At 37.0% G+C, this 25,467-nt stretch overlaps 1 protein-coding gene across 1 annotated transcript; it reads right to left on the reverse strand.

The window, feature by feature from the left end:
* Positions 1–1,199: 1,199 nt before the first annotated feature.
* On the reverse strand, positions 1,200–23,982 carry Piezo (piezo type mechanosensitive ion channel component). The gene is made up of 43 exons (XM_089848832.1): positions 23,445–23,982; positions 19,628–19,748; positions 15,907–16,005; positions 15,727–15,846; positions 15,350–15,670; positions 15,034–15,280; positions 14,676–14,832; positions 14,321–14,449; positions 13,962–14,009; positions 13,397–13,462; positions 12,369–12,635; positions 11,638–11,904; positions 11,130–11,277; positions 10,848–11,077; positions 10,635–10,783; positions 10,427–10,576; positions 10,028–10,355; positions 9,791–9,964; positions 9,441–9,731; positions 9,173–9,374; positions 9,017–9,109; positions 8,768–8,942; positions 8,437–8,622; positions 8,212–8,372; positions 7,983–8,072; positions 7,571–7,739; positions 7,339–7,502; positions 5,998–6,131; positions 5,809–5,943; positions 5,586–5,742; positions 5,356–5,513; positions 5,218–5,294; positions 5,050–5,124; positions 4,568–4,820; positions 4,234–4,500; positions 4,029–4,140; positions 3,929–3,968; positions 3,723–3,870; positions 3,444–3,658; positions 3,213–3,377; positions 2,333–3,135; positions 2,047–2,272; positions 1,200–1,944 (listed from the first exon to the last, which is right to left on the reverse strand). The coding sequence occupies exons 1-43, from the start codon at positions 23,508–23,510 to the stop codon at positions 1,674–1,676; spliced, it is 7,854 nt and encodes a 2,617-aa protein (XP_089704958.1). The 5' UTR covers positions 23,511–23,982; the 3' UTR covers positions 1,200–1,673.
* Between the last annotated feature and the right edge of the window lie 1,485 nt (positions 23,983–25,467).

Here is a 25,467-nt window from a genome sequence, read left to right on the forward strand (position 1 = left end):
TTTGCAGCCCGAGCACAAAAAAGCGTAGGGGAAGTAGGTCTCATCAAACCCCCCCCCCACCCAACTCTAAACTTAGCGAATGGGGCCGGTAACAGTTTAGCTGAACTGTCTGGCTATCGTAATGGTGGCCACATATCGGGGGAACGGCATAAGCGTCGCCCTCGTGGAACCAAACCACTTTCTATGTGGTAAAATTGCCCACTAAGGAGCTTCAACGAGGTAATAATATACACCCCTAAAAACGGCCCGGATTTTGGTACCAGCACCACTTTAACCTCATCCGTAGTCATTCAAAGGGGGGTTAAAATTATGTAGCAACGATTATACCTTGATTGTATGAGGATAATGAGGCTTTCAAACAAAAAACTAACAGTCATAATGAATCAGTGCTTGGGATAGCAGTTCTACGTTGATTTAAAATATTTAATTGATTACCCCTATTTTCCAGTATTTCATTTTAAAAGAGTTTATACTTAAATTAACTTAAATATAATTAGTCTTAGTGCCTTGGCATTAATACTACAATTAAAGATTAAATATAACGATACCATGTTGATGGTCTCGAAGTCCATCGCAAAATCCATCATCAAGTAGACCAGCGCCAAAAGACGTTGCTCTCGAAGCATATCTATTTGATTAGCCATCAGCAACAGGCAAGAGCATCGATGATGAATAGGGTGTAAAAATTAGGCCTAATGTTCGGTTGACGCGTGGCAAATTACGGGGCAATTACACGCGACTTTGAAATGGGCATACCACGTTGGCGAACACAGACTGACTAAGTATACAGGTGCCGTTGATCAAATGGTAGCTACTGAGCGTGCGCGGTAGGCATGCCATAACATTTTCAACGATTTAACAAACGTCTAATATATGACTCATCAAACTAGCGTGATAGTTTTTGAAGGGTGGCAGGGGGAGGGGTAGTATCAAAGGTTAAAAATATTTTAACAGTATTCCTAAAGACAACTGATTCGTACTGTGTTTACACTGCTAATTTCATAATTAAAATAATAATAAAACTATAATTATTAATTAAATGACTAATTTAACATTAATTGTACCTACGCGTGGTGCCCCGGAAAATAGTCATGCTGCTTTCGCGCGGTAACGATGACGTCATCAACACCATAGCATGATGCAATGAGTACAAATATGTCTGTAAAATACGTTTAACTCTATTAATAAAACATCGTATCTTTTTGGATGTAAAAATTTTATTTTCATATTAAAGTTGAAAATGAAGTACTTTTCATTCAATCTATTAGATAATTAATTTTAGCACTGGCATTATGGGAAGACTACAACTCACTCTATGGGGGAAAAGGGTCATTATTCATGGGACACTACGTAGTAATTCAAGTTTTATTTAAACTTGAAAAAAAAACCTAAGTTTTGGGTGGGTATTTAAATTGTTAAAACTTAAAAACAAATTTTTATTTAGAAAAAAAAAAATCACAGAAAAAAAGGCTTTTCACTCGTTATTCAAACTGCCTCGTATTTAGCTTTAATTACGGTATTATATAATTAACCGTTTTATAAAATTAATTCGCGTATTAGTTTAATATATTGTAGTTTGTACAAAAAACACATTTCCGTAGCTTCAAAAATTCGTAATTAAAAAAAACTATTTAAATTCTACAAGTGGTAGGCCTACGGATTCTAAGACTCTTCTAACTGGGACTTTCGCGCGCGTTGTCCGGTAATCTAGTCCATTTAATTAACGTCTCTGGAGATCGATACAGGAATATGAGTTTGGCGAACAGATCTTCTTCTAATGTGTACTCGCCACTCTCGCGCACCAAATAAATATCAAGGCACAACTGAAGGACGCGATCGACGTATGGCATGTCGTCAAACATAATCGTGAATGAAGATCCAGCTACGAATCCTCGAATGAGACGCGAGACCAATAAAACGAACGTAGTGTACAGTCCCACGATCCTTCAAATAAAAAATAAATTTAACAATTGGAATTAGTGGATCTAGTTTAGTTCAATCAACTTCGATGACCTTCCTCAAGGTCAGGACGGACAAACAACTTACCCGTAACCAGAAAATATAGACAACTCGGATGGGAAAACTTTGTCGCTGAATAACATGATTTGTAGAAATTCGCACTTTCGTTTGTCTCCTAAAAACGAATATGGCGGTGATCCAGGACCCTCGCACATTGGATCTTTCAACTCCCACCATTGCGCGATTGCGCTGGAGTTCTGGAAACTACCATGACGCAAAGATAGCGTCAAGTTACGCAAGGCATTGTCTTTTTCTAAATATAAATGAGCAAATAAGTAAACGTTTCACTTTTGAAATGTCGAAGTTGACTTACTGGTCATCCCCGTTTCAAATTTGACCGCGCCTCTAGCCGAGGCTTTTAGATAATTAGGGAATATATTAGGAATGGTAACGTTTAAAGCTTCTCCCGTTTCGGAACTATTTAGCATATCAGCCAACTTATTTTTGACAAATTCGGACAAATCTATGGATTTCTCGTAGCCAACCGATTTGTCGACACCCGTTGAGTTGGGGTCACGGTAAAGCGACCATGCCATCTTCATATTCAAAGGTGACTTGGATCGCAGCTCGCTAATAAGCGAGTCTTGACTAGGAGGTGAGACTGCCCAAACCGCGGTTGAATTTCCGTTCAAGTTTATGACGGTTATATCGGATCCGTCGAAATTATTCAAGAACTGTTGGGCGGATTTAGAGATGTCTTTCGAATTTACCAGCGAGTTGTATTGATTGGAGCTTAGGCCTAAAATCATGTTGTTACGTTGGGCCGTCATTTTAAAAATTGGTTCATATCCTCCTATAGATAGCACGATGGAGAAGTCTAACGGTTGATTAGGGAGTCCCACCGTGCTTCCTAGCGCAAACAGCAGCAAGGGGAACCAAATGATAAGTATAACGATAAAGAGTAAAAACCCGCCAACGCCGTATTTGACGAAGGAAGTTCGTTTCGAGCCTCGAGGGGTCGGATACTCTTCCTCCGCGCGACGATTGCACTTGAGCACGAAAATATTGGAAAATATATCCTCCATTTTCAACCAGTTTCCGATGTTCATGCTGGTGTCGGTCCAAATCCAATCCATAAGGCAGCGCAATTCGTATAAAAATGGCACAAATAGATATCTAAAAAAGAGGGTGAGTTTATCGGTTAAACAAACTGTCAACCGATAAATATCCTTCAAAAACAAACAGTTACTTACCCTTTAAATAAGAATAAATTAACGTAGTTAAACTTTTTACAAAAGAAATTTCCCAATATTCGTGTCGGATATCCAGAACGAATTTGGTACGCGGATAGAAGCAAGTATCCGCATTTTATAAAGTAAAATAGTTTCGGTGGTAAGTTGTTATTGGATGTAAATCGTCTGCAAATGGTAACGAATACAATTTAGAACTAGAATTTTAACTTCAACCATATTTTCTACACCTACTTTTCACTGACGAAAGGTAAAACGAAGAACATCCAAATATGCACTAGAAACACCAAGAATATATGGAACAATAGTTTGCCGAAAATGTATTTTCGCAGATATAAGGCACGATCCATGACGATTAAAGCGAACTGGACGATAAGCATAATGAGAAAAGGAATTGGGACTTTGTTCTCTTGGAAATAGGAAGCTACACCGTCTTCTCCACCGCCAGTCTGTTAAACAACAATTAGAAACTTAATAAAGTAAAAGAACTTAATAGGTTAAACCATGTCTTACGCCAAAGGCCCAATATCCGAATACTAGTATTAGAAAATTGATGAAATCGCAGAAAAACATAAAGGCGTAAACATCAACTGTTACGCGATACTCTGGATTCAAGAGATTGCGAAAGAAGGATCGGCAGGGATCGAAGTACTGATTTAATCTGAAAACGGGACATACATTTATCATATTTTGTTAATGAAGAAGGTGTGATTACTTACTTATTAAAGAACTGGTCGAGTGGTGAAGGTTCGGAGCACACTGCGGTCAATTTGAAATAGCTTTAGTATATAACATCGCGCACAATGCGTAAAATCTCACCTGATGACTCCTCTTCTTCGACGTCCTCGTCATCCTGGTCTAATAATTTAGTATCATCTTCCATGCTTGCCAGTTTGTCACCTCCTCCTTTTTCATCTTTTAAATCGACAATCTGCAATTGCGAAGCAATTAAACCGAACAAATCCCTGAAGCTAAGGAAATGTAACCGTGCACCATCTTGAACACGAAGTCAGTCCTAACTTACCAACGACTCATCCTCTTTTTCATCCAGGGTTTTTTCGGGTGTTGTTGCGGCGACGGTGCTACGATCGCTGTCTTTCCATAACCCGAGACTTTTTAGCATAAACCTATGAAAGAAGACCACTAGAAGTAGAGCCAAATCGTAGACGACGTAATGACTTTGCTTCTCAATTCCGACAATACGCGGAGGCCAAAATGGTTTGAGTTCATCAGGTTCTTTGTTCCACGGGAAAAAGTTGAATTGGAAGAGGTATTTGATGATAACAATCGCCTGGAGCGAGATTTAAACGTTAATGAAACCGTCGTCTAAGGTAAGCGTAGGGTTTTTCTATACGTACCTCGGTGTAGGTGATTATGGTGATCCAGAATGTTTTGGATGGTCTAGGCACGGATAGCGAACCCCAAAGAAACGCTAGTAGGGCCAATGGTAACGAAGTAACGCTGGCGTATTTCATGACATTCACGACGATCATTAGGTAACACAGAAGCTCGGAACGCGATACAATTGCGTAATAGAAAGCGACTAAGAAACGGACAACGGGCGGTTGCTCCTTTTGATCTAAGATGTCGGGAGTGTCCACCAGTTCAACACTAAAAATCATCAAATCTTAATTATTTAACACAATTCTTTCGACATAAGCCATTTAACATTTAAAATCTGTTAAAATTGTGTGGCCAAAGATTAACGGTGGTATTAGGAAAGTTTACGACGGAAACTAACTATAAAAACGAATAATACTGTGCGTGGGGTAAAGTACATGTGTGCTATACAAATACATTTATACAAATAAGGGGTGGTGGTTTAGTGACGTAATTTCACCTTTCAGCTAAGTCCTGACTCCCTTTTTGAACTGTTATAGCCACTTTAGCGCTTGCTGATTTAGTACCGATTGACCTTATGTGGAATAAGTTCTTAGGTCATTTAATTGAATCTACATTTCGCGATAACCAAAGTAATGAACACTAATTGTTGTAAGGTGAAACTTACCCGGCAGATGCTGGTGTAGCTTTTCTTATGTCTTTATCCAAAATATTCAAATCCTCGCATTGTTCACCAGAGGAAAACTATAAAACCATGGGTTATTGCATATGGCATTTGCAGATTCACACAAAAGTACAAACCAACCTTTTCTTTGAGAATTTTCTTTTCTCGCGATAGCTGACAAGCGACGTATCGATAGTCTTTGGAAACCGTGTTCAACTTTGCTGTTCCACTAATAAGTAACCCCTCGATAAATGCCCCAGCTATTGCGCAAAACGACTTGATTTTGTCTACAAGTTTTTCTGTTGCAATGGTTGTTTTTTAACTAATTAGAACTTTCTAAGTTTGGATAAGTTTTGTCATCGACTGTTTACCATCTCCAGGCGCGCGTCTATCTGCTCCTGGTTGTTCAGTTTCAGTTGGAGCTGAGGAATCATATGGTGGTAACGACTGACTAGGTTGGGCGCTAGGAATTGGAGGAAGTGTATCGGGAAGACTTAAGGAAGTTATACGAGAGAGAGGTGGATGAGGCTGTAAAGTACGTGTATTTAAGATTAGTAATGTATTTGTATGTTTCAAAAAGGTACTTGAACTTACCACAGAAGAGGCTTCAGTTGATCGATCAGCGCTGATTATTGGCGAAAGGTGACTCGATTCTCCAACGTCATACTCGTCTTCCGATCCCTTTCGTATGTTTTGTTTAATTGTTCCTTTCATTGCTTGACTTAGAAGCTGCGCGGAAATGATTGTTAAAACTTGCCACTATAAATTGGACGAAAAACGTACAGCATTAATGCCCTTTTCTTTGACTTCGGCCGCTTCTTCATCTTCGAGATCTTTGGACGATTTGGCAATCAAATCCAAGTCAATTTCATCATCGGAGTAGTCGTCGAACATATAATAATCTCCGGACCGAATGGCTAAAGGGAAACCATTATAGAGTTAGTTTTACTGTTCGAATTAAAATTTAATCCCTTTACGGCTAGTAAAGAAAACATTTTAACAATCATTATCATAAAATCTACTTAAAGCCTAAAAGTGCTTGCGAAAAAGCCGCCCTTTTACTGAAGACACTAAAAAAACGCTGGAGTGTGTGATGGCGTAAGCGAGTGTGTGAATTGCACTACATCGCAAAATACTACGTACGAACATCGCATGCTTAAAATTTCACGTGCTTTCTTTCGAGAGAGTGATTAATGTGAAAACGTGTATTAATAAGCGCTTACCCAATCAAAACTAAGATCATAATTTTATTTAATTTTCTTTAATCAAATTATAATCTTTGTTTCGAAATCTGGCGGATTACGCAAGTAGAGAAGTTCTTTTTCGTGTGTTATCAGGCGCTTATTAAATGGTATGTCACAAAGTGCGTGTAAAATCTAACCAGGTGCGCCTTGCAAAAATGGTGCGTTTGATTGTTTAACCCGTGACCCCAAATTACAGGCGTGATGCGAAGATGGTGTTGACCGGTGTGGTCTATTGCGACCAGATGGACCGGCAACGGGTACGCCTGGCAAAGGACCGTGATAACCTCTAGGTGCGGCAACCCCGGCGTAAAAAGTGGGTGAATACCCGTTGTCCAAGTTGAAACCTTCCATAGCGATGGGGTAAGGGGGAGGGGAAAAAACGGGATACGACTCCTCGGTAGGAGAAGTTAAATGACTGTCAGAAGGTGGGACCGATTCCGGGACAGAACCGGGACCGGACAGGTGCGGGTCATTGAAACCGTCCAAAGACAGCGTGAATGTGACTGAGCTGGTGGGTGAATGGGTACGACGGGGTGGGGAACGGGTTTGGGCATCGGGGCCATCGGGCGCTTGATGACCCCCGCTAGCGACGGAATATAAGGGGGTAGAGTAAGAATCAAAATCGCCACCTAATGTTGAAAAATCGTGAAAAAAGGTACGGGTCAAAAATTGAGTTTGGACAAAAATTTAATGACGCGATTTAGGCCTACTTGATGACCGACAAAAAATATGGCAAAAAGTTTCACAAAAATTTATGAAGTGATTATGGGTCGATGTGACATGTATAATTAAACTAATCTACTTCACTATATTCTACTCCATAACCATCATCGCGTTTACTTCGATCGTAATTAAAACTAAAGTAAATATTTTAAATTACCTTTGAAATGAGTGCCGGGATGAGTAGTTACCCCATCAGGCGCCTTTTGATGCTTGGCTCGAATCTTATCCATTTTCTTCTTGATTTTACTCATCACTTCCTTCTCAACCACTTCCTGGGCTTTGACTTCCCTCATTTGAATTTCGTTGATCATTTCCGCCCCCCTTTTCAAATAACCCCAACATTTAACCCAAAATTATATCTACGCAAAATTAAGTAAATAAATAAATACCTCGATGCCAAAACCTGTTGAGCTCTAATTTCATTTACTAAATGCTGGAAATAATAACTGCAAAATAGTCTTTTTTGTAACAGCAAAAATGCGAAGCAAATTCCGTCCCATAAGAGTCCGGCTTCGTCTAATGGTACGTCGCAATCTCCGACTGTCTCTTGAGTAGGATCTGCAATGATATAACTCCGCGTTAAAACTATGGTAAGAGTTGGAGATACCATCACCTTGGAATTGAAACAGTAAAGAGTAGTGGCACTACACGTTAACTATTTTAAGTCATAGACAGGGAGGCGCCATTACTCTCTTTAGAATGCACCAGCTAAGATGCCACCACCAATTTTCTTTGCAAAAGCTAATTTAGGGTAAACAGCGAAAATTTGTCAAAGATGGTAAAATAAAAACAATAGTGGACCTGTGCTATCGGAAAGAAAATCAGAGTAGAATCCAGGGGTACACCAACGGTAAGCATTGGGAAAACAAGCCAACAATAATTGTCGTTCGTCTGGAATTTTGTTCATCAAGTTTAAATAACATTTACAATTACAACGAGTTGGACTTACAGCGCAATTGTTTACAAAACGTTTCGCTATAAAACTAACTTATTATTTAAATAAAAATTAATAAAATATAAATAAACATACCAGGGTCACCAGTTTTGAGCTTCTTAAGGCACGCGATACCTAAAAGTTGAACTAGCCAGCAAAAGTTTTTATATAAGCTGGTTAAAAAGACGCAACCCACAACTTGAAGTATGGATTTTATTAGTATAACAACCACATTGTAAGCTAAGAGTGCGTTCCACCTAAAAGTTAAAGAAACATTTAATTTATAATTTTCTTGGGTTAGAAACCCTTGGTCTTACGTACATTTTGAGAAGCACTCTAATTGGTTTTAAATAGAACTCATTCCCACTCCATAGAAATATGAAACAGCCCACCATGTAACCCATGGCAAAGAGACTGACTCTGCTTGTCCCTGCTAAGAACATTATTGCCAGTGTCACCCAATAAAATCCGAAGAAACATAAGGATTTTATGACATCCAAATACGACCTGTTGTAAAGAGAAATATGACGCATACACTTCATCAAAAACTGTAGGGTTTAAACGAAAGCTATAGCCCTATTGTATATTTGTACATTCTGGGCTCTGATATGGGTTCTATGCAATTATCGCAGTTTAATAAAGATAATCTTACTTATTGTACGTCACAAAGTCGGGGACAGGATTGGCAGCGTAATACGTCAGTCCTTGACTATCATTGTAGTATATTTCTTTGTTACTGCCGCCTTCGTACATTTCGGCAACTGGGCTTGTTTCGATTGAAAATACGTATAATTGACAACAGGAGAAAACTAACTGGAAAAAGTCCACTGAAAGATTTAAATTAATGTTAAATTAAAACTAATCATCACTGCTAAATAAAAGTCAATTGAAACAGACTTACCCATGATCTTGTACGCATTGGGTGACTTGACAAAATCAGGAAGGTAGAGCCATTCAACGAGCTCAGGGTCTATAAAATCTTTCCAAGGGTATTCTGTAATACGCAAAATTCAAGAGTTAATCGTGATTAACAGCTTGGATAGTTGTTTAAATTTACCTATGCACAATCCATTTGGTATACCAACGCACATTAAGTACTGTATAGGTAGAACTATACATTGGTACGAAACATAAACCGGCCAAATTTTGGCTAAAGTGCTTCTTTTCATGAGGAACATGATGCAAAGCCATATGGACGAGAAAACCGCAAAGATGTCTAGTCTAACGCCAACACAAGCGACAATTGTCACGAAACAAAACTGTAAAACGTTTTTTAGAAAAAAAAATCAGATAACTATTCGCCATTGTATGTTCTTAAATAATACCTCGACGCCAAATTTATAAAAGAAGTGATTGATCAAAAACTTGGCACATTGGGCTAAACCATCATCGGCTGTAGCCCGAGTTATGTCAGCAAAAACAATGCCAGGTTTCGGAATTGGTTCGTTGTTACGATGTCGGTGAAACTTCTGTCGAATTCTTACAACGGCTTGAATGGTTAGAACAATGATCAATCCGATGTATCCCCTACAGTAACTGGTTAAGTTGTCCGTTTTCTTGAAGCCGATCCATATACGGTTGTCGATTTCGTCCGTCGTATTCGGGTCAATAGCGCTCTAAACATCGATGAAAATTAAGACTAATTGGCTGAAATTACGCAAAATGATAAACTCACGGTGCAATTAACTTTCCATCCGTATTGATCCACAAAATTCAATTGATAGATCATTTTCGATAGCAAAAGGATGGACACCCATAAGGAACAACAATGGGACAAGAATATTCTCAATTTTTTCACTGGAAGTGCCAACACAACAAACACGACAAAAATGAAGTGTATGGCGCAAACCTTAAGATGAAATTTATTAAATAATTAAATTAATGGCAATATTTAATTAAGGTTAAACCTTACATCGTAGGCTGCTAAACACAGCACAGAGAACAGAACAATCTTGATGATATGAATTTCCATCACCCTCCAAAGAAATTCACAAACTTGTTCCGCAATTGTCACAACTTTATTCCAATTCCTTTCAATAATCTCTTTCATTTCTTGAACGCCGTATTTGTCCTTGTCCTTTTCATCACCGTCTTTCTCGTCCAATACAGCGGGTGACGGGGTCACTGAACACTCTGCAACGATGGTCGATGGCGGTCCAGGAGCTGTACTGACACTTTCCCTTTCGATCGTAACTTGCGTCGAAGGACTTCGTAATTCCGAAACCGGTGGATCCTCAGGTCTGTACAACAAAAACAAAATGGTAACGAAGTGTCGAAATTTTATTGAAATAAGTTTGTTCAAAGGACATACCTGTAATCAATCTCGCTAATCTTAAGGAACTCTTTGTGGAAGTAATGTAATTGAATGATGGTAATAATTAGAAAGAAAGTTGGTGTTAGAAGTTTCAAAAATAATGTTCCTGGATCGGCTCCGTATACTTCAAGTCCAATATCCTTTTGACTGGGAGGTGAAATACGCTTATTAACTTGAAATTAATTTATTATTAATTAAAACTTACATTTGATCGGAAACGTGTAAATAATCTCGCCAATAATTAGGGAAATTTTGAAATTGGTACGTGTAGATTAAAATTAAAACAAGCATAGAGTATACGATCATAGTTAACCAAAATCCGTACATAACTCTACGCCATATTGAATATGAAAACTGTAACGTAAATATTTTTAAATTATTTCCCCTCTAATGGTTTCGAGAAAAACCATTGAAATACCTGGAACATGGTTATAAAGAATAGAAATAGGAACATATAAGCGATCCTATAAAGGACCACTTCGTCTCCACCCAACGATATCACCATCAACATACAAGCGACCACCCAAATCCAATATTTTGTCAACAAGGTGGTCACAACTGCGCCCATTTTTTTGACAAATGGATTAGCGACTGTGGCGCCTGAGACTTCGCTCATTTGGCGGTTGACATCGGCTAGTTTTAACCAAACTAATTAAACTATCAATTGGGGTATAAATAGCTAATTTTAAATGAAACAAACCTGGTCTAGGAACTCCGGGTTGTGCGGTTGAATATGAAATATTGAACGGTTCTAACAAAACACCGTGACTCAAATCACGCTCGATGGATTTGGCGCGTTCTTGCATGTATTGATGTAGAGTTAACCAAAACATGATGGTGTATAATATCTACATTAATTAATTAATTAATAAAACGATTAGTAAAATAGTTAATTCGTAATAAGGTATACAGAAATTAATTGGGATGTACTTTGGACGATTTCGAGTAGATTTTGTTCTATAACATTTTGTCATCAACCGTTTTCAAGTTAAGTTTCAAGTGTTTTATGGATGACCCCTTAATTAATTTATCATTGTCTTTCAGTTTCTTATGTTAAATCTAAGGGGTCTAATCTTCTTTCTACTCTAATCTTCATTCGAAAACAATGACCCTTAGGGTAAAAGGTCATAGAAAATTTTCCACTCAAAATTGCCCTTAATAGCAGATAGAACTTGCAGAAACACCCTGTATATATAAAATGAACTTACTTTAACAGCTAATGGTTGGTAAGACAAGGTGAAATATTTCACTAATCCTATTTGTCCCAAGTTAACTCCGTCTATTTTACGAGGTAATTCATCGTCATTTAAATTCAAACCGTATACGAATTGCAACAGCAATAAAGCCTCAGCGTAAGCCACAAGAAACGGTGACGATTTTAGACAAGCTTGTCGCGAATTTGGAGTCATCCAAAGAACGCACGACCATAATAGAAGGATGAATGTTAACCAGCTATGGTACGTTATGCTCCAAGTCTAAATTAAAAACAATTTTAATCATTAAAAACTACAAAAAAATTATTAAAGATAACCCTTTAATATAACTCATGTTCTTTAGAGAAAAACATATCTAAATGAACTATAAAATGAAATGTGGGAAATTTTAGAATGTAAGAATTTTTTGCAGAAGTAGGTGTGCAGCACGGTAAACATTTCTACAGGGGCCCATAGGATAGGGGCGTACCATTGTACGGCGAACAATTAAACCTGTAAACCTGTAAACCTGTAGATGCTTCACCCCTATAAGTTGGCTTCCACTCTATTAATTTTTATACTTTTAAATAGGCAAAACAAATCTAACCCTTCCTATAATCAATTTAATAATTAAAGAGACTCTAAATTAAAACTAAAATCATTTTTTCAAATACAAATGTTCAGATATTACTAGATTAAGTTAAATCTTAACATTGCTCTATAATTCATATCAATTATCAACTTACCATCATAATGATGAGCGTTGCTACATAACTCCCTTTCGCTATTAGACGTAGAATGCTGACTACAGGACTCAATATGATGTTTTTATATTTATTTACGGGTTCTGCAGAGACTACCGTGCCTTCATCTGGCATAACACTGCCTTCTGGCATTTCACTGTCGCTGGTCCAAGTCATGGATCCATTTGGATCCGCGGCCAAACTACGTCTATGATGGGCAGGAACATCCAATGTTCGATAAGATCTGCCTGTCCTATCATCTTCTAATAGCTAAATCAGATTTAAATATTGCGTATAATAATTATAATTTGCAATTAAACTGTAAGCAATATTTAGTAAATTAGTTACAGTTAGTTTGCTTCTATAAATCAGACCAAAGTAGAGCGAGTGAATAATTAAGTAAAATTATCAGCAAGTAAATTAATTACTAAATTTTATTTGCGATTAAACGCGACATCACTCGCTCTTCCTAAACAATTTCTTAAAGCGAGTCTATTAGAAGTCGATTTCATCTTGAAATTACAGTAAGTACAAATCTACACTATCTCTTATGTCTCTTACACACCCAATGTTAGAGTTACGCATTTTAGACACCGTATTTTCAAGGTGAAATGCGTGATAGTTTTCGTGAGTTGGAAAACTGCTTTTTCATTCAAAAATATATTTTCAAAATCACGAAAACTATAAACAATGAACAATTTACAACGTTAGAGCCTTTTCTAATTGTTATTAAAGTGCTTGTGCTCCGGTGCTAAATGTTTTAATTTCGTAAGTAATAGTCATTTTAAATTAATCAACAATTTCCATGCGGATAAAATGCAAATTAATTTATATTTTGCATGCAAGATGCTTCGAAAGAAGATAGAGGTTATAGAAACCATGCATTGATGCAATTAAGATAAAATAGAGATCCTCACGTTTAGATTGAATAGTTATGATAAATAGGCATGCAAATGGGATCAGAGATGCCATAATGCGGGTTAATTTGGAAAGGGGTTCAAAAAATTGGGATATTTTGGAATAATGCCTACTGGTGTATCTTCAATTGAAATGCCGTCGTAGACTTGATTTTTATAAATTGGTGCTGATAAGGTTAACTACAAAAAGGAACGTGCCAAGATCCATGCATTTAAAAATAAATGCAACAATGTCAGGAATTTTGATTTTTTTTTTCAAATAAATAATAAAATAAAAAGTTAATTTTTGAAGTAAATGTTTTTCGAAACATACCAATAAGCCTATCTCCGGACTTAGCATTTTAAAGGATTGGTATGTTTGTCAGAGGAAATATGTGCAAAACAAGATATTATGTTCTTAAATATCCTAATGATGCAAAGAGCTACAAAATGAGACTTTGGGGGTCAAATTTGGTCCCAAATTAGGAAACTATTTTGAAGAAACTTAATTTTTAGACCAATTTTGAGACCGTGGCCGCATTTTAAAGCTCTAAAAAATACTACTTAAACAAACTTGCACATAATTTAAATAGGCCTCAAAAGAAATCTTCTAAAAATGCAGTGAAAAAGTTTAAATGATTTCCCATTAAAAGCGCGTAAAATTTTTTCAAAAATTAAAAATTGCGTTTAAGCTACCTACAGCGATTTTTTCACCGCATCCGTCTTCATCTGAGAAGTTCATGCATTCCTAATTAACAATAATAACACGTGCAAAAAATCATAATTAAGAAAAAAAAATAATTATATAAATTAACTTCAAATGTAGCGGTTAATTTATGGGGACAGTTAAGGGGTATTGGTTGGGATATCCACGAATACCGACATGCATGCCATGAATGTTCTTTTCTAAGTTTCATAGTACCCTTTAGCGACAACGTGTAGTGCGAATAAAGCGTAGTGTATTTGGTATTTGGGTGATTATGCGGGAGGAATAATATTGAATAGGAAACGGGTGTGGAAAAACGTGCGATTGTTATATGGTTCACGGTTGTTACATACGCTTTTGGCGCGTTCACGTTTCATAGATTTTCGTCTCCGCACTAAACTGGTTGTCGACCTTTGAGAACTTCTAGTGGAACCAACAGCAACGGTTCCAGCTGACGCGTCGCTATGCGTTTCCTCTACAACCTAATATGATTAAATTCTAAGGTTTGGATTTGAAGGTGGTAAACACTCGCAGACAAGCCGCTTTAATCGAATCTCAAGCGAAGGGGGGTGGTTTCGAAGTTATTGTTAAGCCTAACGAAGCCAAGTTAGATTTAAAAGCTAAGTTATTTATATTAATCTTGTTATACTACGTGGCAAATACGAGATTTATTTCAAATGTAATTGGACTTGTTGAGGAGGTACTTACCGGGTTAAATAGACGGTAACGGGACACGGTGGCCAGTACCCAATACAGACCAAGGACAACTAAAGGACTAACGTAAACTGTCCAATCTAGGGGCATGAAACTGATGGTTCTTGCATTTTCGCAGGTAGCGTTCCTTAATGCTGTTAAACCGAGGAGTCTGAAATAATCACATGAATATTTTGTCATTGTAGACAGTTGACGCAGATTCAAGTTCCATAAAATATTCTCTGTTCAAGACACTAAACACGAAACTTTTTCTTTAGGTCCTCAACTACCGCTTCTATACACTCAACCTCTGAGGGCAAAAAGAGAACTTCGCGACCCGATACTAAATCAATAAAGAAGAGAAACTATTTACCTTGGATAGAGGCCGTCAGTTGGAATGAACTCTTGGGCGTACATTGTTTGGTAAAGAAAAATCGCGGTAAAGTGCAAGGCCGAGTAAAGCAAGAGAGACAAACGCGAGATCATGTAGGTCCGGCCCAAACGTCGGTTACAAGCCAACCAAGTCGCCACCCCCAAAAAGACAAGAAAATAGACGGAACTCAAGAGGGACGGTTGAATAATGCCAGCGGCAGCGTAAAATACCACCAAGATGAATTCTCCTGCAAGAAGAAGTTAGTTTAAACTTGTTGAAGTCGTTAAGCTTAGCCAAGTTTTGGTCTAAAACTTGCCTACTAATGTTAGAAGTTCGGAGGCTTTTCTTTTGCGTTTTCTGGTGGTGCTTTTACATCTGGGCGAGGCATTTTCAGCTCCCGGATCCGGTGACTGTGGAGGGCCACCGGAAGCGGATGTGATACTTTCTTCGTTAGGGTTAGTATTGGTAAACTCGTTCGCCGGTGCTGATCCCGCCATTTTTTGGCACATAACGTGGACAAAGGCGCTGATGAACATAACCAGGAAGTCCAAACCAATCAGGCGGAAGGCATCAATAATACGGATGTTGTCCATTTGATGAAGTCCGACCAGAGCGATAATTTTACCTTTCCAGTCGCCTGTTATCCAAAGAAATTAGTCACACAGAAAAACCAAGCGGAAGTAATCAACTTACAGTAATTAAATAGGTTTCCATAATTTCCTAAACTTAGTAAAGTTATATGGAACACAATATGAGCTAGACAAATGATTAAACTAATGCATAATACGGCACGGATATAACGGCCAGTATGTCCTGAAAATAATTAACAGAAATTAAACAATTAAACTCGCGTTACATTAGTAATTAACTAACCTGTTGATACTGTAACAACTGTAGGTCCGGGTAACAAAGGTCCAATAAATAACAATAACAAGTATATCAAAGAGAACAAATTCTGTCGAAAAAGAACGCCTGAAATAGATAATAAAAGAAACCAAACCAAACGGAAACTGTAATTTACTTCGTAATTAGAGAAAAACATATTACGAGAAAAATTATCTTAATATCTGGTAAAAACATACGAGTTGGCTAAGTTCAATTTGCAAATTAACGGGGCAACGATGGGAAAAACTAAATTAACCCCTTAATGAAGACAAAATTGATTCCTAACTACCTGTGGTGGTAAACTAGGGCAAGCGCAAATTAGAAGGGTTCATAAAAAATGTCCTTCCTTCAATGGAAAATGACCCTAAACCCAAGGTTGCTGGTATCAAAAAATCCCAATGGAGTCGTTTACAAAATGTCATTGGATGTATCGTAGGTAAAATGATATGGTCGATCGTAAAATTTACTAAAATACTCCTTAAGTAATTGTCTATAAGGGTTAAGGGATCAAAGGTAGGGATATTAGCTTCACTTTACAGACAAGATACATTGTACTTTGAGTGTTACCCGTCACTTTTCAAATTCAACGGCCCATTTCCGTAATGAACACATTTTAATCAAGTGGAGTTTTTCCGATAACTGGGGCATAAATATTACAAGAAGACAGGATGGGAGACGCGTGTAAACGGATATAGACCCAATATTGAACCAATATACAATGCGTAAGTTTTTCTACTTCGTCATAGTAATATAAATATTACAAAAACTATAGAAACAAATGCGATTTCTGAATAAAGACTATTGTTAAAATAACAGAAATCTAAATGGAAAAGCTCAACATCGTTAGTTCACAGATTTGACCCACTGCGAAAAATTCTAATTGTTCAATGGCTGAAATGGAACCACCACGGTTACCACCATCAATCTCAGCTCTAAGGGCGGAACAAATGCACACATGTAGTGTAAAATTTCAGCAGCACTTAGCTGTGGAAGCTCAAATTCAAACCAACCAAGTTTTGTAATTTAACAGCTAACGAGGGTAAAATTGCTTTGGAAAATACATTAGCAAAAAGGGCTTCCGATTATTACTTCCTAAGAGATACGACGGACGAAATATCCTAATGCAAGCCTAATGGACAAAAATTAAACCGGAAGTTGACAGGATCGATTTAAAATGAAGTCAACTCGGAAGAACCCTTCAGAGACGTGGTTAAAGAAGTGAGGTTTTTTAGAATAATACGAACTTCAGATCTTATTTACGACAACAGGTCGCGATTTTGCAAAACAAATCTTTGACCTGAATGACTCAACCTCAATAACTTACACGTTCACATTAAGAAAACTAAAGGTGTTTAAACGACCTCAATCAAATTGGGTATTAGTAAAGCTTAATAAATGATGCCGAATCATTTCCTATGCGTTAGCAGTGGACCAAGATTGAAAAAAAGATCAAAGAAAAAGTCTTTCCCGTTGACTAATACCAAAATTCCAATCAATTACGTATAGAAAGAGAGAAAACTACTGCATAAAATTGGGGTTAATTATAACACGATAAGACGTAACGAAGCGTTCAGGCGATAATGTGTGCCTTGGGCATCCTAATTCGACGCATCCGTTCGCCTTTTTCCACGTAATGAAGCCAAAAGCCTGCATCGAGTAAACGTATCGCTTCGTAACAATGCATGCTTCATTAAACCATTGAAAATGGATATCATTAACATTATAGTAGGCGGAAATGAAAGGGATAAGTTAGGCCTAACTATGATTGTCACATGACGTGACCGAAGGACAGTGCGTGGACTATACTAAGTTGTGCATGCGCCGGAAGGAATTAAGAGATAGGAATGCCGATGGAGCTAGCGCTGTGTGTAACCCACCCGCATGTCGCGATGATGGAGTTGACGCACGCTATGTCCTGCCCTAAGTGACACGGATCAAAAAAAAAGTTTTCGGGGAGTTACAGGACAAATGGTTTTGTATCAAGTCAAGAGGGAATTTTCATCGGATAAAACTAAGCAATCACACGCTTCCCCGAACAACGGTTCCATTGTATTGTCCCTGGGTACGTTACCTAACGGTGTTAAAACGTGAGGTCAGGTACATTGAAAGATAGTCGCGCTTTAAAGGACGTGGATAATATATACCATGTACAATTGGAGGAGAAATTGCCTACCCTATCGTATCCTACAGGCTTTAGTAGTAGCATAAGTTCATGATATATGTTCCATATGCTTGTCACTGGTTACAAACTGGAGCTTGTCATGAAGTGAGTGAGGTAGGTCGTAGATTGGAGGTGAGACGCTGTCAAAGGCTTAGTACAGAATAAATAGGAAGATCGAAGTCCTTCAAAATTAACCACCGAGTGTAGCAATGCAATTCTCGCTTGTCGTTCTGAACTAGCTCGAGCTGTAAGTCTCTACGAAGTCATTACGAAGTATAGGTAGTGTCATACTTATGGAACATATATTTTATCAACTTATGGTAGTAGCTTTCTAAGATGTTAACCTACAGTTTCAACAGATCAATGTCTCCCTAGTTTCAGGGAAATTCGTTCAATCACACCCAGAGTTAAAACACTTAGACGCTTCATGGTCAATAACCTGAAGCTAAAATCAATTGAAGCCAACTTCAGCTTCACCACTCCTCCAAGGTATAAAAACAATAACTTCTCTACGTCCCCCGCAAAATATCGACCAACATAATTTAGTGTGAGCACGTTCTCGTTTTGGCCCGGGGTCAACACCCAAGATGGACATTAGTTTATCTAACCCAATTAGAAGAAGAAAAATAATGATGAGATGCAAAAGGGGTTCGAGCTATTTCTATTTTAAGCTAGAAATAAAATAAATGATCGTATACTTCAAATGTTATAATCGGAATGGGATGAAACACGTTTCCGACAGCTGTCAGAGTTAAACCAATAAAATTTATATTTGTTTAGTTAGTGATATTTGAAATCTTTCCTACAGACTCTCTATAGAAGAGTTTGGTGATTGGAAAAATTTAATTGCCAATATGAAGACAAGATAAATACTCGAGACACGAGTTCAAAGTCAAATAAGTTTATCACACATTTTGTGTTTTTTATCAGAATTGGAACAATACTGGGTAGGCGTATAACGTAGCACCTGTTGTAAATGTTCGAATAAATACTATAGAATTCGTTCAATATTTTTCATGCTTGACAACCTAATTGATTGATCTATTATTGAATTAATGTTACTGATAATTCGTCAGCCTATCAAATTGTAAGGCTAAATTTAAATTAAATTAAAACATAATATTGTAGAATTAAGCAATCTAAATACATAGTGTTCTAAAAAAGGGTGGCATATCAATTTTGTGTCGAAAATGTAACTTCTATGACATTTTGACCTATAGTTACGATAACTGTTTTTAAATTTAAGTAATAAACTGAAAGACAATAATTACTAATTTAATTTACGGGTCATCCGTAAAACACCCCAATCATAACTTGTTTCGGGTCTCCCTTCATAGAACATTTTCGACTCAAAATTGATTTCCCTTAGGACCACCCCTCTGTACTTCAGTCAGTGTAACCACAATTTTGGGACCCACTTTTTCATTCTTAAAATTTCATACTCAAATGAAAATGTCTATTCCTAGGTATTCGTTTCATAAATCAACTACGAATTTAACAAACAATAAATTTTCGATAACCAAAATAAAGAAAGAATATTGAACTTACCAGCTAGGAGAGCAGCGGGCAAGGCGATCCTGAACAATCCAGAACAGATAAACTGATTCATGGTATCTCCACTGAGTTTGGTCCTTAATTCGGCGAAAGCCGATTTGGACGTGGCAGGGAGCTGCGAAAAACGAACCAAAACGTTGGTCAAGCGACCTTTGAACCGATTCATTTTGACACCCATTATTAACGACTTAAATAAACGCCGCGCGAATCGCCGAAAAAACGTTAATAGTTCCTTTAAACCAAACCTTAATTGGCCCTACGTTAAACTAAATTTCATTCTAAACTTAATAAGCCGATGGTAACCAGGCAAGCTAGCCGTTAGCATGGCCAATCCGTACGGCTCGGGGTCCCTCTTTCAAAAAATCGCGTGTATCTAGTGAAGAATCCTGGAGACTTCTAACTGCTACCGTCTCTGGACCAATGCCAGAAGCTCGCTGGGACCCGAATCTCCCGATAACAAATTCTTACACACGCGCGCGCTTTGGGACTTACGGACATTAAAAACTATTACGTCGCTTTGGGAATGTATACTCTTCTACTATACCAAACGGAAGGCAGAGTCATTCTTTAAAGGGGTTGAGAGAAAGTAAGTTCAACTATTTTTGGACCAATCACGATCACTATTTCTTCATTAAGCAACGACCAATGACAGGTGAGGACGCAAGATGACATGTATGGAAGGGTAGGCCATGGCATCCAGGCAAGGAATTGTAAGTTCGACTCTGGACAATATCGGATAGGGGTTAACTATAGTCAAAATTTATTTCTTTTGAGTAAATTTGGAATTCTTTTGATAAGTTTATCAATGGCTGATAAGAATTTGAAATTATTTCTCAAGAAAATTCTTTTTTTTTCTATTTAAAAGCTCAGTTTTTGAAATAAGTAAAGTAGTTTAGCTTAATAAATATTAACCCCTTTTAGTCAACAATTTAACTCAAGTGAACTTCTATAGTTCAAAATTATTCCAAATAGTTGAGTCAAATAGTTATCTCGCCGAAATAATGATTTGTAAAAGTGATCATTATTTAATGATAATTTTAATTTAAATTAAACTAGTAGTTTTGAAACTTTCATATCGATTATAGTAAATAACTATGAATATTCAAATATAAAACGTTTAGGCTCTAATATGGCTTGATTATTAACTCAAAGATGTACTTTACACGTCATGAAATGTTTCGTTTTAAGTGTGCCATACCAAAACCCTCTCCTCGAAACTGTAAATTAGCTTTATCAATAATTTCCCCATGAATTAAACAAATATTTCAAAAGTAGAATGATTTAAATTAAATCTCAACGGGTTTTTTATGTAAATAAAAATAAGGACTTCAAGTCTATCTTCAAGTTTCAACTAAAATTGAGTTACGTTATATTAGCTCTAACAACGTCATACCCCTGGGGGACAATTTATAAGGTATATTTAGCTTCCTATGGGGGATGTCAACCCCGATCCAAGTAAGAACAATCATTTTGGCACAAGCAAGTCTCTCTTTTCATTCGGTCTATGGAGAGCGACAGAAGAACAAGATTATTAGCAATTCCCGCATCCGGAAAAAAAGGGTTTAGAGGTAGGAAAATTATATAGACTAATTAAATTAATCTAATCTTTAATTAATTCTAAATCATGGTTGTTAATTTGGTGTCGATAACTTAATCGTTAAATTTAAACTATACACTATAAAAGTTTGTAGTTTCAAATCTTTTTAATTGGATTCGGTAATAGACTTGAAGTTTTATCAACTTCCTAAATCCGAAAGAGAATCAAGTTACTGAATTTTAGGAGCTCTGTATTTTTATTGGCTGATAAAGTTTGTGAAAAAATAGTTTTCCCATGATAATATTTATCGAGAACATAAATTTTGAATTCCATATGGGTGTTAAACTCGAATTTTTATTTTTATAACTATTAATGCACGAGCTTAAGTCACCAATTAAAGAGTTAAACCATGGATAAAGAATTCGTGTGCGGAAATATTTTTCACGCTATAGGATAGGCAACTCCCTATCTCGAACGACAGCTTATTCTGTATATACTCTGTTACCGCTTCGGTTGTCAGCACGCGCAAAGCTAGATCTCTATGTAACGTAGTTTTGCGCGTGCTGACAAGAGACAAAAAACTTCAGCCTCTTGTCAGCACGCGCAAAACTACGTTACATAGAGACCTAGCTTTGCGCGTGCTGACAACCGAAGCGGTAACAGCGAGGGGTCGGTCATTCATGAAATCCCGTACGCTACCCGTGAAATCCAACTTAAGAAATCCGAAATCAATGCTGATTTCGAAATCAAATAAAAATCCGAAATCAGCAACGAAATCACAAAATCAGTAAAGAAATCATAAAATCAGTAAAAAAATCATAAAATCAGTAAAAAAAATCACAAAATCAACAAAGAAATCACGAAATCAACAGAAATCACGAAATCAGAAGCGAAATCACAAAATCAGAAGCTAAATCAGTAAAGAAATCGTGAAATCCATTACAAAATCAAAAGATATCACAAAATCCGACGAAATCACGGGGAAAAATCTCAAAATACGAGGAAATCACGCGAAAAACCTCAAAATCCACCAAAATCAAGGGAAATATCGCAAAATCCGTCGAAATCACGGTAAAAATAGCAAAATCCGACGGAATCACGGGAAAAATCTCAAAATTCGATGAAATCCATTGGATTTTATCGAATTCTGAAATCAAACAAAATCCAACGAAATCAAATTGGATTTCGAAATCCCGTACACTTTTTCCTAAACGTCTGACCCCTCGGGTAACAGAGTATATACAGAATAAGCTGTCGTTCGAGATAAAGGGAGTTGCCGATTCTGTCGCGTGAAAACAAATTTCCTCACGCGCATTCTTTATCCATGGTTAAACCATATTGACCAAATTTTCTTTTCACATAATGATTTGATAATATCCCTGCTTCAAGCTTTTCTTTAAATTCTATTGGCGTATAATTTAAGCGTGTTTATATTAGTCAATAACAAAATGTTTCTAACACTCTAAAACCTCTTTATCGACAAATCAACAGGATTATGCTATAATATAAAATAAACGAAGGTGCACGCGTTTTCATTACCGGGGGTTTTGAGCTAATATATAAGTAGAGATATATCGATTTCAGTTAAGTGCTATAATAATTTACAGGTACAAATATTTAAATTATATTTAACGGTTTATTGGATAAACACTCGAGTGTTTATTTAACTAAGGAGTTAGGCTCTGGCCACTCCCACCTCTATTGATCAACTCTCAAAACATTGTTATAACTGCGTCTCTATACAATATACAGGGTGTTTCTGATACGTCTGCCATCAATTAAGAAACTGATTAAGACAATGATTTCTAATTTAATTAATTAAGTGCTCAACATTTATCAAATCATAACTCAAAAACAGTGTCCCTTGTGGCAAAATGGAGACAGAAGTTACACTTTCGACTGAAAATCGTTCTTCCAAAGAACATCCCCCTTAATTTATGGCAGACTTATCAGAAACGTGCTAGAACACGGCATTCAACCTGATCACAAACTGAACTGAGCCTAGACGAAGAGTAACCCAACCTAACCTAAGCCTAATCAAACATAACCTAAATAAATCTAAGCCTAATGAATACCACTATGAATACCAAGAAGGGGGAAGGGGGGGGTCAGTTACCATCTTATCCCCACCAAAAGTCTTTAGAGTTTGATAACTAAGATGATCTTGATTACTTACACCTGGTATATCAGGCATCGTAAAAATAAACCCCAATATGACAAAATATTAAAAAAATAATTTTAAACAATATACATAGCAATGAATTTAAATCTTACCTCTTTGAATAAACACATGAGACGCATACATATCTCCACTTTTAAAACCAACAATTCAACAAACATCGCAACTTTGAATTTCACAGCGCATCAAAAACAAAGCGAACTTAATGTATTGTCTAGAATAGTACTGTTGCATTTAGACAACAATATATCATAATAATCCTATTGATGAAGGCCGCGATAATATACTGTAGATCCTGTACATCGATTACTCCACATCCGTTGTATTTTAATTATTTCCCCAAAGGTCTAAAGAGTTAAGCCTAATGTAGCCCGAAAAACCGCGAAACTAGTATCCGTTATAAAACACAATAACGTTTAGAAAATTAATTATTCATCAGTACAAGCCAGGAGGATTAAAATTCATTATATATAGTGTTTACAGGAACCCCGTCTGTCAGTCCGTTAAGCCCATTTCTTTTCTGTTTACCGCGTTAATTTAAATTAATTTAATTATTAATGTTACTCGGAAAGCGTGGTGAGTTTAATCAGGTTTAATTACGGTCGACAAAAAGAGCTCTGTGCGCGCGTGCCGGTACTTCGCGGGAAAAGTCGATCGGGGAATGTCTGCTCGAAATTGATCTCTCAGGTCAAAGTTCAATTGAGAGAAAAAATATAAACTCAAAAGACGAAGGTCAATGAATTGATGTTTTTTTAACTGTTTGATGCGTAATTTTTTTAAGGGCAAAAATGGGGTAACTTGCCAAAAAAAGATTGGAGATACGATAATTATGAATTTGGAAATTTTTTAAGTCGCCTTTTGGATTTTGTGGGCGTGTCTTTTTTGACAGAATCGTTCTGTTACAAATATTTTGCGAGACGTCGGTTGAAGTGACTTCGAGATATTATCGGGTAGGGTGCTAGAATAGTCTGGCTCACCCCTTAGACCTAATTACTTAATTTCTTAATCAGAACTTCACGCTGAGTTAAAAAATAGGGTAACCTCTGGTAATTAGCTGAAGGAGATATAATATGTTTTATTTTTGTTTGTTGGCGAAGAAAATGTACTAATTAATTTGATTTTTTTATACCATGATATGTGCAAAGAGGGTATGTATAAAAGGATGGGAGTAGAAGTTTTGGCTGGAGTGTTCCCGCTTTTTATAGTTTTCCTCTAAGTTTCCGGTGTTGGTCGCGCATCTTTCTCTGCCTAGCTCTTATTGGTTGAAATACGGTGAAAACCGGATATTAGGAGGAAAATAAATCTATCTATATCTATATAAATCAAAGTCCTGACTGACTGACTGACTGATAATCAACGCCCAGCCCAAACCGCTTGCCCTAGAAGGCTGAAAATTTGCAGGAACGTTACTCATGAGTAGTAGGCGCGTACCAAGAAAGATTTTTCCAATCCGCCGCCATCTTAAAAAATGGCGCACAAAAATGTAAAAAATTTTCTCTATGCAACCAAGTCCGCGCTTTTCAACCGATTTCACAAATATTTAGTACACTGGTTCCCTTTAACATATAGACGGGCTGAATTGTCTTATGGGTTCGATTTGTTGCCATCTTTTTAAATGGCGGCCAAAAACTTAAAAACCCTTCTGTATGGAATAATGTCCGAGTGAAAAGAAATAAAAAATGTCCCAACGGGCTGACGGGCAACGCCGAGTGCCTTTGCTCCTGCGGCGCTACAAAATATTAGTCATCAGTAAAATCTACCCATTCTTTATATATTTTGATGGAGGTTCTTATTGCAAGCGAGCGACGCCGCGAGTAACAGCTAGTAACAAATAAACCAAAAAGGAATCAAAGCTTCTAGTTTCAACTCTCTTTCTTTATACCCTCTTAGTTCAGCTCATAAATTTGTCTGTGGAAATATATTCTCAAAAATGTTACAGTGCTTAGAGTTGCTTATAAGATAAAAAAAAATCTAACATTAGCTTTTCCAGCCGTAGTTATATTGTCACCAACGTACTTTTAAAGCAGACGACGGAAACCATTACCATTACGTCTACACTTTCAACAATTCAGCAGGTTTCTTAGAAGTGACAATTATATGGCGAACTCAACCATGACG

The sequence above is a fragment of the Phalangium opilio genome, unplaced genomic scaffold, assembly GCF_054372755.1.
Source record: "Phalangium opilio isolate 3A_F unplaced genomic scaffold, DU_Popi_V2 ptg000082l_1, whole genome shotgun sequence".
NCBI classification, from domain to species: Eukaryota; Metazoa; Arthropoda; class Arachnida; order Opiliones; family Phalangiidae; genus Phalangium; species Phalangium opilio.

Coding starts and splice junctions, on each gene's coding strand:
- Piezo (XM_089848832.1), bottom strand. CDS start 23,510: ATGTTTGTTGAATTGTTGGTTTTAAAAGTGGAGATATGTATGCGTCTC. Junction 8,073..8,211: donor GCTCAAAACTGGTGACCCTG/GTATGTTTATTT, acceptor ACAAAATTCCAG/ACGAACGACAATTATTGTTG. Junction 5,743..5,808: donor CAACTGAAGCCTCTTCTGTG/GTAAGTTCAAGT, acceptor CGTACTTTACAG/CCTCATCCACCTCTCTCTCG.